The 13,185-nt window shown below is 36.6% G+C and overlaps 2 protein-coding genes across 2 annotated transcripts in view; one reads left to right on the plus strand and one right to left on the minus strand.

The window, feature by feature from the left end:
* Positions 1 to 7,511, minus strand: tnfrsf1a (tumor necrosis factor receptor superfamily, member 1a). Its single transcript, XM_058746398.1, has 10 exons — positions 7,278 to 7,511; positions 6,772 to 6,856; positions 5,785 to 5,911; positions 5,421 to 5,549; positions 4,875 to 5,024; positions 4,697 to 4,778; positions 3,364 to 3,446; positions 1,914 to 2,062; positions 1,511 to 1,631; positions 1 to 1,394 (listed from the first exon to the last, which is right to left on the minus strand). Exons 2-10 carry the CDS (start codon positions 6,805 to 6,807, stop codon positions 1,090 to 1,092), a joined length of 1,182 nt encoding a protein of 393 aa, XP_058602381.1. The 5' UTR covers positions 6,808 to 6,856; positions 7,278 to 7,511; the 3' UTR covers positions 1 to 1,089.
* The window catches only part of cd27 (CD27 molecule), a 16,456-nt gene continuing 10,096 nt past the window's right edge, over positions 6,826 to 13,185 (plus strand). Inside the window, exon 1 of the mRNA XM_058746401.1 lies at positions 6,826 to 6,887. The gene's annotated coding sequence lies outside the window, so the exon portion shown is untranslated. The remainder of the gene's footprint in view (positions 6,888 to 13,185) is intronic.

Genomic DNA, 13,185 nt, shown 5'->3' on the forward strand with positions numbered 1-13,185 from the left:
TAAAAAAATATATGCTGTTTATTTGTGGATTTTTTTTTTTTTGCAATTAAATGTAAAAAAAAGATAGAATATATAAAAATGTATTTGGTGAAAAATACATTTGTACGGCTTTTTTATATTTTTATTCTTATTTAAAAAAATAAGAGTGACATAAAAATGATTGAAGGTCATTTTACAAAAAATACTGCACCATTTTATTCCAGCGTATATGGGTTATTCATATAGGAATTATGCATTAAGGCAAAAAAAACAAAAAAAAAAACATCTGTGGTCAAATTAGCTTTATAATTGGCATTTGCATTGAATTTTAATGCTAGTTTCCAGCTGAAGACCCATATTAGCCTGTGGAATAATGCAATAATGGAAATCAACTCTCAAATTACCCCTCAAATACAAATGCAATTATAAACTGTGTTTGTACATGCAAATACCACTGCTATCAGCATTAAATTCATCTGTACAGTTGGAGGCATTATTGGGTCAATAAGGCCTCTCACAAAACCTATCAAGAACATGCCCAGGTCACCGCCAGAAAAGAAATTTAAATGAAAGGAATAAGAATGTCATGGTTTTTTAAGTTTAATACTGAAGACTGGAGTCAGACAGAAGGCTGCAAAAACCACAGGAAAACATTTTTGATCAAATAAATGCAGTCTTAGTGAACATAATTAACAGAACAATAACCTTTCTTAAAATGCTGAACAATGTTGAACAGTGTGTGTGTGTGTGTGTGGGTGTGTGACCTGGACATATTATTGTGAGATGTGTGCTATGATTAGGAGAACTTGGCGAGAATATGCATGATTATGTTATCTCCATTACATATCTGAAAAATTACAACACAAACCCCAACCACCCCACCACCCTCAGATACATTTACTTTAACAGCACTAAAAAAAGCCAGCATACAAACACAGAACATATGCATATTCATAAAAAATTTAGTGTGAAATCTTCAGACAACTGTAGCCAAAAACATGGCCAAAAAACAGCTGTAGACGCACTTCCACTCTCAAAGGAATCCAATGGAAATCGGTGGAAGGTTAAGTTCTCTATTAATGCCCTTTTCTTCTTTCTCTTCTAATGGCCTCAGTGTGAAGTGCTTGTGTCCTGTGAGAGGAACCTGCTCTCGATGTTGTCTGCACAGTTAACCAAATACATGTCCTTCAGAGTGTCTACTAACATCTGGATGCGGTGACATGGCAAAACATTGTTCCCTCCTCCACTGCCGCTGTCACTCCAAACCTTCAGCATCTGGTAGTGGGCATCTTTGCTGTTCCTGTGGTCTTGTTCCGCCCTGTCAATGTTCTGCTCAGAAACACCAAGCCGACGTACAAGCTCTTTAAATCGTCCAATAGGCACCTCGTCCAGCACAAAATAGAATAACTCGTGAACTACAAAAGCAAAAATCAGAGAAAGAGAACAACAACAGACGTGAATCATCTTTAAGCATCATAACTTAAGCCTCCAAGGATTTACGTGTAGAAACTGTGTATAAACACAGACATACTTTTGATCTCTCTTGGGACGCAGTCTGGGAGTTTTCCATTTTGATCTGATTTGCACGGCTGGTTTGTGAGGGGAATGTTCTCACTGTGTTCTGTGTCTGGTGCCACTGTGATAATCAATGTCTGTGGAGAACATTCAAAATATATAGTAATTACTTAATAAACAATACAATAATCAAAACAACACCAGTCAAATAGGATATAACACATCACATGATCATAACATGGCTTCCATGAAGTTATACTGCAGGTGATAATAATTATTATGAAAGCTGAATCATCTTCTATGAAAACAGAGCTACAGTAATTATGTGTTTAGCATCAAATATGAATCACTTGCATTGTGAAGAAGAATGGTTGTGGTGTCTTTGTCATTGTTTGTCAAAGGTCAATCAAGCATTTTACCTGATCATCGGAAGCAGGTGATGATTTCTGCGATGACAAAGCACGCCTCTTTTTCTTCCAAAGTCTGATGCCCTCGTATGACATGAACAATGCCAGTGCTAGAACCGTGATGCATGCACACACAGGGACCAGTATTTGAGGTATTGAGCCTGAAACATCAATGAGATGAGAAACAAAAAAATTTAAAATCACCCCTCAATATTATTTCTTGCCTGAGGACACGTGTTGTTTTTGGACCATACAGAGACGTTTTGCTTAGTCATGGCTAGACAAATTCAAAGGAACATGAGAGGGGACTTACCAAGATTACTCATGCTTTCTAAAAAAATTAGTACTAGCTCTCTTTATCAATACACTCTAAAGCCATGCAGTACAGTCGCCTGTCTGGCATCCACAATACTAGGAAAGCCAACAGACATCAACAACTTTTTCAATATTTTCTGTTTCCGAAGGATACACATTTTTGGATAGAGGTTGATCAGTACCAGAGGTGTGCAGTGGTGTTTTTTTTTTTAGAAAATAAATCAATGTAAATTCTTGTCCCAGTTACACATTTTCCTGGTTAAATAAACATTACTTACAGTATCAAAAAATACTGTAGGTAACACTTTATTTTACGGTGTCCTTGTTACAGTATAATTATACGTTTAAGTAGTACTGAGTAATGTTAATTACTATATGGTTAGGGTTACTTACATGTAATTATGCATATTTTATTGTTATTATATTAGTAAGTATATGCAACATGTGTAACAAGGACACCTTAAAATAAAGTGTTACCCAATTCTATTTTGTATTTTTATATTAACAATGTAATGTAAGTAATGTCCTATTTATTAAAACCAAGTATAGAAATCTCACCAAGCTAGTGTTTTAAGCATTTTTACACTCATTCCAAAACAATAACTATTCAGTAATAATGACTATTCAGCTTTTCTTATTAATAGTCAACTTTTCAGATCATTAGTCATCAAAGCTCGGCAAACCAAAAAAAAAAAAAAGGTAATTGCTCACTAAAAACCCCCCACAGATCATGTTTTCAGGCCATTTGAAGTTTTATTTTGATGTGACATTTTTTTAATTAGACTTCTTATTAATGCCATCAGTTTGTTCATTCACACTGATAAGCGAACGTGTCAGAAATACAAAAACTGGAGGCGGGATTTATTGCATGAGCCCATCATAGTACGATGGAGGCATTGCCTCTTCTCATGTGATTTTCCCTCATTCATTCTCAATTTACTGCACCCCTTACAAACCCCACCACACGGGATCTGTTAAAACTCAATAAGCTTAGGAGAGGCAAGAGAGATGCAGCCTCCTTCTGTAATTGCTGTTGTAGTGTTTCTTAAAAAAAAAATCATATTTTGCATAGTTTTCTCATCCAGTTTTTTGAAGAGGCACTGCCTCCCTTGCCTCCTCAGAGGAAATGTCCCAGGTCAGTACTCACCTGGAGAATGAGTTGGGTTGAAAGTCCTAACAGGGTTAGGAGGTGTGCTGGATTTGCACAAGTGTTGACACTCATCCTGACATCTATAAGATATAAAGAACACACATGTTGATTATTTTGTCTGCCATGTCTAAAGTTATACAGATCTGTAAATGTATCTGTTTATTATCCATTAAAATAATTTTCATGTGCTAATTCAGAACACTTCCGTGAATGATGGTGTATGTATGTGCTGGACTGTATGTGGATGAGCAGTAACAACGTATAAAAGTTTTTATAAAGGATAGTTTGTCAGTTCATGCAAAATAACATTTGAAGATATTCTCACATCAGTTTTCAATATTTATAAAATAATTTAAAGGTGAATCGTCCTGTCTGCGCGCCAGATATTTAGGCAAGTATATAGTAGTCAGCATTTCAAGTGGATCAAAAAAGTTCATCAACGTTGTCCTAAGACAAGAATGCATTTTGGTTTTGGGTTTTAGGACAACTTTGATCCACTTCAAATGTTGACTAGTGTACATGAACACGAAAGGAGAGCTTGGTCAGCGTCATTACAACATTAAATGCATATTTTATGCATGCAACTAACTGGCTCAGGAAGGTTCTCTTCATACTGACAGTAGCTGATCTAAAAAAAAGACTAAATTGATTCTCATTTGCTGACAGCATGGATTATTATTACACAAAATGAAAACTAAATCAATTTTTTAACTGAAAAATTAATCATAACTGAGAAAATCTGAAACTAAACTAAAATAGATTCCAACCTGCAATTGGCATTAGATCAAAACTGTCCTGGCAAATTTAATGGTTTTAAACTTATACCAATTAGCACCTTAATTGTAGTAGACCTAAATTACTAAGAGTAAAATAATAATAATAATAAATAAAATACTAAAAATTATAAACTGCACTAAAACCAACGATAACAAAGTGAAAAATAAAATTCAAAATTTAAAATGACTATAATATCCAATATCTGTACTTGTATTGACTTATTAATTTCGGTTAAATGCATTTCAAAATTCAACAATGCACAAAACTGAGCTTGTGTAGTTAAATGCTTCTAAATTCATAAGTGTGCTTATGTAGAGTATGTCTCTGCACATTAGTATGAGATGTAAAGTACTGCAACACAGAAAATATCACACTTAACCTTTAATATAACATATTCAGGACAGCAGACATAAATGTAAAGAAGAAAGTCTGTACTTGTAGACTTTTCAAAAACAAAAGATGAAGACGTGCATTCATCAACTTAACCTCTGAACAAGAGCCACATCATAACAAGTGCCAGCAGGATATTGAAGAGTACCGAAGTGTGACTTACTTAACACATGGCTCACAGTATTTGCCCTCGACAGAATAATGGTTTTCTTTGCATTGACACTTTGCATTCTGTTCCCCACGACCTGACAAAAGTGAAAACATTAACTAAGGGTATCCTATAATGTAAAAACAAGATTAATATATAACTTTAATTTATTTATGAAGCTTGAGGGACTTACATTCCACAGTTATCATCTGCCCAGGTCCACACTTCTTACAGGGAGAACATTCCCATCCCAAGTCGCCGAATTTCTTATAGTAGTATCCTGACTCACACCCACACACCCTGTTGCTTTTGAATGTACATGGTGATATCTCTATGGAATGGTCTGTGATTAAAGGATGAAAGACATATGAAAACTGAGCAAAGGTCAAATTAATTGGTTGTGTGAAGTTTTTAACAATCAACCACATGGGATACTTTCATCCCAAAATGAAAATTGTCATCATGTACTTCTTCGGTGGAACACAAAAGAAGATATTTAAAAAAATGTCTTAGTGTTTTTTGTCAAAACAATTAAAGTCAATTAAATTGACCCCACTTTCATTGTTTAGAGAAAAACTGTTAAGACATTCTTCCAAACTGTGTTCCGCAGAAGCAAGAAAGTTATACAGATTTGGAATGATGTTACGGTTATGCAAATGATGACAGAATTTTCATTTTTGGGTTAACTACCTCTTCAATAACAAGAAATATGAAAATCAAATTTTTAAAATGACATTACCTTTGTTGCACTTCTTGCAACTAAAGCAGTTTTCATTGTGGTTTGAGTTATCTAGGTAGGTTCCATTCTCACATTTTACACAGATGGACATCGTATTGTTTTCTGGGCATTTCGCTTTCAATTTATACCCTAGAGTAGAAAACAGAAGGACAAAGGACAAGACAAAACCATCTATGAAAGCTGAACAAAGGGTTTCTTTGAAAACACAAACCCTGTTGCTACCCATTATCCATAGTTAACTGTTTTAAATGTTAACAGCTTTGCTCCATTATATGATAAATGTTCACAGCAGTCACAGCATTTATTGAAAGGATATACACTCTGTATATCTACAACATAAAGCCTGTATTTAAATTGGCTTTACCTGGATGACATTTACCACAGCAGAATCCCTTATTATTCCAGTATTCATTATCAGGACAAGTTCTTTTCACAGTCTGTCCTGCTCCAATTGCAAAATTTGATATTGTACATGACTGGCTGATTAGAGCCTGTGGGGAACAAAAGACCATTTAGGTTAAAAATATCATGGGAAATGATAGCATGCACCTTATATTATGTGTGAGTGCACAGTGCAATACTGTATTCCACAATGAAAGTGCTTTATTTTTCCTTTCCTTTCCAGTGTGGTGAATAAACCAGAAGTAATAACCCACACAAACCTTTTCCACTAAATTATTTGGTCAGACATCATTATGAAAATGATACAATTTTACAATTACAATTTGTATTACCAACAGCAAGCATTAATACACGATAAATGATTGAAATATTAATATGTTATATTGCTATCACGTTATCTCATTAGGCTACATATGTTAGCCTCGTCACATGTTTAATTTTGTATTCAGTGTTCAGTTAATATATATATATTTTATAAATGTCTTAACATGTAGAAGTAGCCTACGATCAAATAATGAGTCATGAAAAAGTGCCTCATAAATTCTTTGACGGAATGAACTATATAAAAAACGATATAAAAGAGAAGCTTCTGTGATTGGTGGATATTTCTTTAGAATTATGGGTAAGGTAGTCCTTATTAATTTTTTTTTTTTTTTTTTAATGAAATTACACTGATTCATGGCTTACGATCATCATAAGTTACAAAATCTCAATGTAGGTCTGTCATATAAAATGTTTATATGTTATAGTTAAAGTTAGATTATGGAACCTGACTATTCATTTTATGTATAGGTAAAGAAACTGAATAATTTCCCTAATTAAAACACGCCTTTAATCATAGTCAACCATGAAGCATCCCAAAACAACCTTTTAATTAAGTATTTTAGATGGTCACCTTTTGAAAATGAAGGCTCATGGCTGAGCAAATGCTCTGCGAGTATTAACTTACCAGCAAAACATAAGCGAACAGCTGACATTTCCTCATGGCCGCTACAGAGGGCGCTACAGCAGTACTTCTCACTTCATCAAACACACTGTCCGGACAGAAGAGAGGGGGAAGTGTGGGTAAGAAAGAGTTCATATTTTACAAATTATTAATTTCACAGTATTATCTACTAAAGAAAAACAACAGTTTTCATGAACTCTGATGTCCTTGTAGCCTATATCAAGCAGATAATTCTTACAGTAACCTGTTGCGAAATAGTGTCTAGGCTACATGAGAAACTAACAATCAGACCAAAACCACACACAGTAACATCTAAAATACAGGTTTTATTGTTAATGCCAGCTGAGAGACCCCACAGACATGTACACTAGGAAAAACGGCAAATGGAGAGACGCTTTAACATTTCCATCCGTTTCAAACCTACGGTACAATCTCTACACCCACACTTAAAAGTGCCACATTAGAGATAACAAATTTCCGTATGGAGATTTTACAGCGCGTGAACTTACCTCTACTCACGGCGATCCAACATGGTCTTTTCTTACTCTCCCAGAAGCGTTCTAACATCCCCGAATAGAGCTCAAATATAGCCTGTATTTAAAAACGTATTTTTTTTAAAAATGTGAGATGGGTGAAGTATCGCTACCGTCCATTTCCTCGGAGGAGAAGGGCAGTCTTTAACTGGAAATGCTATGCGTCACAACAGCGTCCGCTCCTCCTCGCGTGCCAGTTCTAGTGAAGGAATTCGAGAGGCTGGATGAAACCGAAAGTACTCTAAAGCTTCTGTAACAACTTTGAGAAAATCACAGTTTTTACGCAGTGATAGCGGCACATTGAGGGACACAAAACGTCCTTGGACATTTTACTAAAGGTATTACTGTCTGTGTTGTTGAATGTCTTTTGTTGGGCGCTGGAGACTTACCAATATGCACATAGCCTTCCCTAGTGAAAAATAAATATACTAAAATGTATTTGCGTATATAGGTCTACTACAAATACATTGACATATTAATAAAAAATACCCTGCAATTGTACTTTTGGTATAGGCCTACTAAACTGGTATAAAACAAATCTTGCACTTGTGCAGAAGTATTGCAGATGTCCAACTAAAGATATACTGAAGTATATTTTGTTGTGCTAAAGTGGAACTACTGCAAGTAAACTTTGGGTGCACTTCAAATTTCGTGCATTTCAGGCTAGACACTGCAGGTGAATAGGGTAATTTTTTTTACTAATAGTTATCACTTTACTTACCTAGTTGATTGATTACATTCATAATTGCAAACATTTTTTGTATTACAAGTTTTCTAAAATGTTAGGTTTAAATATGCAAATGAGGCATTATTTAATGAAATATGCACTCGTTTGCATACATTTCTAGTACAAAAATCTAAACACTGGATTAAGTCAGTTTCAAAATTCTTGTTTAATTTTTTTGACATATTACAGTCAAAAGTTTTTACAGAGGGAATTTTGGGTATCTCATTTTGTCACTCCATAATTCAGAAAATACTTATATTTGAATAAAAGTGCTATAAAAGAAACACTTAACAGTGTCTTTTGGATGTTTTCGTTCTACTAGTCTGAAAAAACACTTTATGAAAAACCAAAAAGCCCAAAATCTCAAAATTGACAGGTGCATGAAAAAACAGTGTTTTTGCCTGCAGTGTCTCCCCTTAAAGACCAGCATTATTCAAAGATCGTACAATCCTCATCAGTGACATTAAAACACATTTTAGGTTTAATATTAAATTAACAATTAACCTCCGCACACCTGACGGCAATAAATAGGTGCGTTGGAAACAAACACCAGCCAGGTCAAAACCTAAAAAACAAAAAACAAATCCCGCACACTATCTATGCAAAAAGTATCAAAATATTTATTAACGACGCCGAAACGTCGTTAATAAATATTTTGATACTTTTTTATCAAAATTTTTTATCAAAATATTTATCGTTAATAAATATTTTGATACTTTTTGCATAGATAGTGTGCGGGATTTGTTTTTTGTTTTTTAGGTTTAATATTAAGAAATGTAGTAGGCCTACTCCAAATAAAGTTTAAATATAATTTTTATATGAGTAAGTCTCAAGTGATATGATTTGAACTATACTTAGTATGAAATAAATGTATTTTAAATATATTACTTTTTTACTAGGGTTTATATATCAGAATGTCAAACTAAACTTAAAAAAAAGCCATAATTAACCCCAAAATGAAAATCATAATTTAGTATAATCATCCTCATGTCAAGACTTTCTTAATGTGTAAAACAAAACAAAAAAACAATTTTTTTTTTTAAAATATTCTGGTTAGTGGTTGCAACTTGCAGCTGCATTACTGAGTGAATGATCTGAACTTAGAACACAATCAGATTGAATCACTCAGAGCGGTTTTATGAATAGGATCAGTCGATTCTTTGAAAAGATCCGACTCAAATCTTTCTTCTCAAATCAGACATCTCTACTTACATGACTTTTGCCCCTAATTTGCAGCCTGGATGAGCTGACCCCAGTTGAGCAAGTCTGCAGATTAAAATTTCAGTCTGTTTGTCACACAAAGCAATCATATGGCTTCAGAAAACCAGTCATGTTGTTTTATTATGTTATGGTGAATTTTTGCCCCATTTGAGGTTTGATATCTTCATTCACCATTCATTATCAATGAATGGATCAGAGGAGTAGTTCTTCAGATTTCTTCTTTTGTGTTCCATGTAAGAAAGGAAGTCCAATGAGTTCACCTGAGGGTGAGTGACAGAATTATCATTTATGAGTGAACTAACAGTAAGGCCATATATCAGACTTAACATAAAAATAAATGCATATGTACATATGAAAAAGTATGTGTGTGCTTTTGCATTGCATAACAACTAAGGAAATTATCTTTGATTTGAAATGTCGTGTTTTGTCTTTATTTTTCTCCAGGTAATATGACCTAATAAAGATCTTAAGCTCTTCACTGAGTTAAGGAAGAAGTTAAAGGCTTTTTTTTTTCTTTTTTTTTTTTGATTATTGCAGACAGAATGTACGTACTTAGCTAAGAAATAACTTCCTCACCTCTGAAACCACATCCTGCCTCCATTTCCTCTGTGACCTGCAATGTAACCATGGAGATTGTACAAATTGCCCACGGATTGTTCTTTAGCATGGTGCCAAAGTGAATTCAAAACAAAAACAAATAACATATTATGCTGTTAAAGACCTTCTTAAAGGTCTGATATGTAATTCACATTATATGCTAAGCACATATTTTTATATTTAGCTATTTTTCATTTTTCTATCCAATGGTAGTTAAAAACACTAATACTGGTTGTATTCCATTAACCTTCCAAGAATGCCTTGCTGAAAGCTTGAGAGAGGGAGGAAAAGAATGAATGGTGTTCGTGTTGCCATGAACTGAATAATTGTAGTGAATCAAACACCGCAGGTAACTGCTGCAACTGTTCAGATGACTCACAATTTGTTTACAATTTGAAATAAGCCAGTCCATAAGAGCCTTAAAAATGGGTTGCAATGGTTTTTCTGGGACAGGTCAGTTGGTGTTGGGCACAGATGTTAGTTATTTGCCTTCCACCTGTAGCCTATACTGAATGGAAATATATTAAGTTGGCTAAGCTAAAGGTCTGCTGAATAGCGTGGCTGTGAACGGCTAGTTTTCGCCTCTGCACACGACCGCATAGATAGCATAACTTATTGTAGGCCTTACAAGGTTGATAAACCACAGACATTTTGCCTCCTCAGCCAGCAAGTTACTGCAGTTTCATTAGCTTGACCAGCAGGGCCAATATTGCACCAACATGGTTTGATGCCAGATTACACAACCAATCTAAATTAAATGCACAAGCATGATATTTGTTTCAAATATCAGCAGGGCAGAACGCTGAAGGCAATCACTTTGGTTGATGCTATAGAGTTCAACATTCAGTTTCCAGAAGTAAAAATCCCATTAATTTTCTTCAAAGGGGAATTGATTTAACTTATAAACATTTAAAGACAGACCTACTGTGAGGTACGAGGTTGTTAATCAGTGGTATATGCTTTTGTTGAAGCCATCAGTCTGCATTATTTCAACTTATTTTTTACATAATAACATTTAACCGTCTGGTATCCCTCGTGAAAAATAAATATAATAATCTTCACCAGTCTGACTGCAACAAGCAAAATGCAGCGAAAGAACACTTTAGAACGTGCTGTAACACCCTCATTTCCTGCTTTAGCCATACATGTCAAGCGATTATCCTCACTGGCCATCAAAACTGTATTCATCAGACTAATAGTTGGACTCATGTCAGGTCCTTCTGTTTGTGTTGGACTTGAGTATATTACCTGCTTCTCTTTTTGTTTGTTCATTTTCCATCTCTAAGTACTGAGTGTGTGCAGTACACCACCTTCTCATTTTTTGGTGTTATTGAATTCTGTCTGCAACTGCATTCTTTTGACCATGGAAGAAGCCACCTTATAGGATGTTATTTCAAGAATGCAATAGATGAAGTTGACGCCATCTGAATGGAGACATTATCATTAGTTGGCCGAAGTACAGTAAGTAACGGCCCTGCAGATGCTACGTTAACTTGCCAGAGATTCAGCCAAAATTAAGCACCCCCCTGCCCAACACGTGGCACCATCACCTATTCTCATTTCATCTACCTGTATGTCAATGAATGCATAAACTTCCAGAGAGTTTTGATGTTCCTTGTGCTCAGTGCAAGGGCTTCTTTCTCCAAAACTCCCTGTGTTTTGCCCATCAGTTGGAAGCCTCATCCATCTCAGTGCTGGAAAGTCCGTCCCAGAGCCAGTTCCCCAACCTTTTCTCCTCCTCAGCCTATGGCTTTAGCTCCTCATCCTCTGCTGGTTCTGTACAGTGCAGTGGACTCCTTTGTTCCACCCAGGGCTATTTTTCGTCTTCCGCTGTTCCCACCCGTATAATACTATAGCCTACATTTCAAGCTTTCTATAGGCCTAGATTTATTTATTTCTTATGTCTGTAGGCCGGTTCATTGTTGTGACACGCTGAATTTCATGGAGACTGCCTGAGACAGCAGAAAGTGCATCCAAAAATGACGGATTGGCTATGTATTTTAAGTTCTTTCCGCAGGACACCTCCTTGCCTCGATAATACTCCCACACTCATAAACAGTTGACATATGCACCTGCACAGCACATATTCATCAAAATTTATTTAAATTAAGAGTGAACGGCCAAAAAAAGAAAAAATGTGATGAGTCAAATAACCATGTCATAAAATATTACAAAATCGACTGGGTGATTTTATTATTCATATTAAAAATAATAACTTGTTTTGGTCATATTTACTATTAATTGCCCAGCTCCCCCTGTCAGTGATCTAGCACCCCCTCAACACCTGCATTCAAAATACTCTGGTGCCGCCCCTGTAAGAGATACATACAAAATGTGCAGATCGGTGGTACGCAAGGACTGGAATAGAGAACGTCTCGGTTACGTACGTAACCCTCGTTCCCTGATGGAGGGAACGGAGACGTTATGTCGTGACGACATAGGGGATTTACTTGGGAGCCCCAATCATTTCTGACTTAAGAGAAAACGCCAATGAATATTGGCTAGTGGATTTTGCATACCTGCGCCACTCCCCGTGCACATGGGTATAAATAGGCGGCAGGTGCATCCACTCATTAGGTTTTACGCTGAGGAGCCGAGAACGAGTCCCTGGCAACCAGCGATGGTTCGAGATTGTGGCATGGGGACATAACGTCTCCGTTCCCTCCATCGGGGAACGAGGGTTACGTACCTAACCGAGACGTTCCCTATCTGTCGGTCACTACGAGTTATGTCGTGACGACATAGGGGTCCTATGGAAAGCGCCACAACCTGAACCCCGTCACAACCTTGTGGCATGCAGATGCTGACAAGCGGGCGCGTGACAGACAAATGCCATGCGAAAGGTCGCAACCTTCCCATCGCCCCAGCGCAAATTCGCTACCTTGGTGCCCGCAGGCACCACTGAGTACATTGCTGCTGGAGATAGCCAAGCCGCTGTTCCTTTCCCCACAGAAGTCGGAAGGGATTTCGACCTTCAGTGAAAGATAGCTTCAAGTCTTTCCTATTTGTTGTTACAGCTCGGCAGTAATGACGGGGAAGCGAGCCTTCCAGAGAAGGGCGCTACGGAGGCCACATCCTGCCTGAAGGGAGGTAACATGTGGAGACACTGATATGGACTGACCCAGGCCTGGGGTAGTACTACATATGACTGGACCCTGGGGCAGATCCTACCTAGGGATAGGGAGGAGAGCTGCCCACAGGGCCTGACAGAGGGCTCTGTCAAAGGGAAGACACGGGTTTACCGTGAGGGAAACCTTACCGTGGTAGAATACACATATGGGATTACCCGCAGGGAATCAAGCCATACGGACACCTAGCCCAGTACAGGGGCTGACCGGA

The sequence above is a fragment of the Onychostoma macrolepis genome, chromosome 16 (genome assembly GCF_012432095.1).
Source record: "Onychostoma macrolepis isolate SWU-2019 chromosome 16, ASM1243209v1, whole genome shotgun sequence".
NCBI lineage: Eukaryota > Metazoa > Chordata > Actinopteri > Cypriniformes > Cyprinidae > Onychostoma > Onychostoma macrolepis.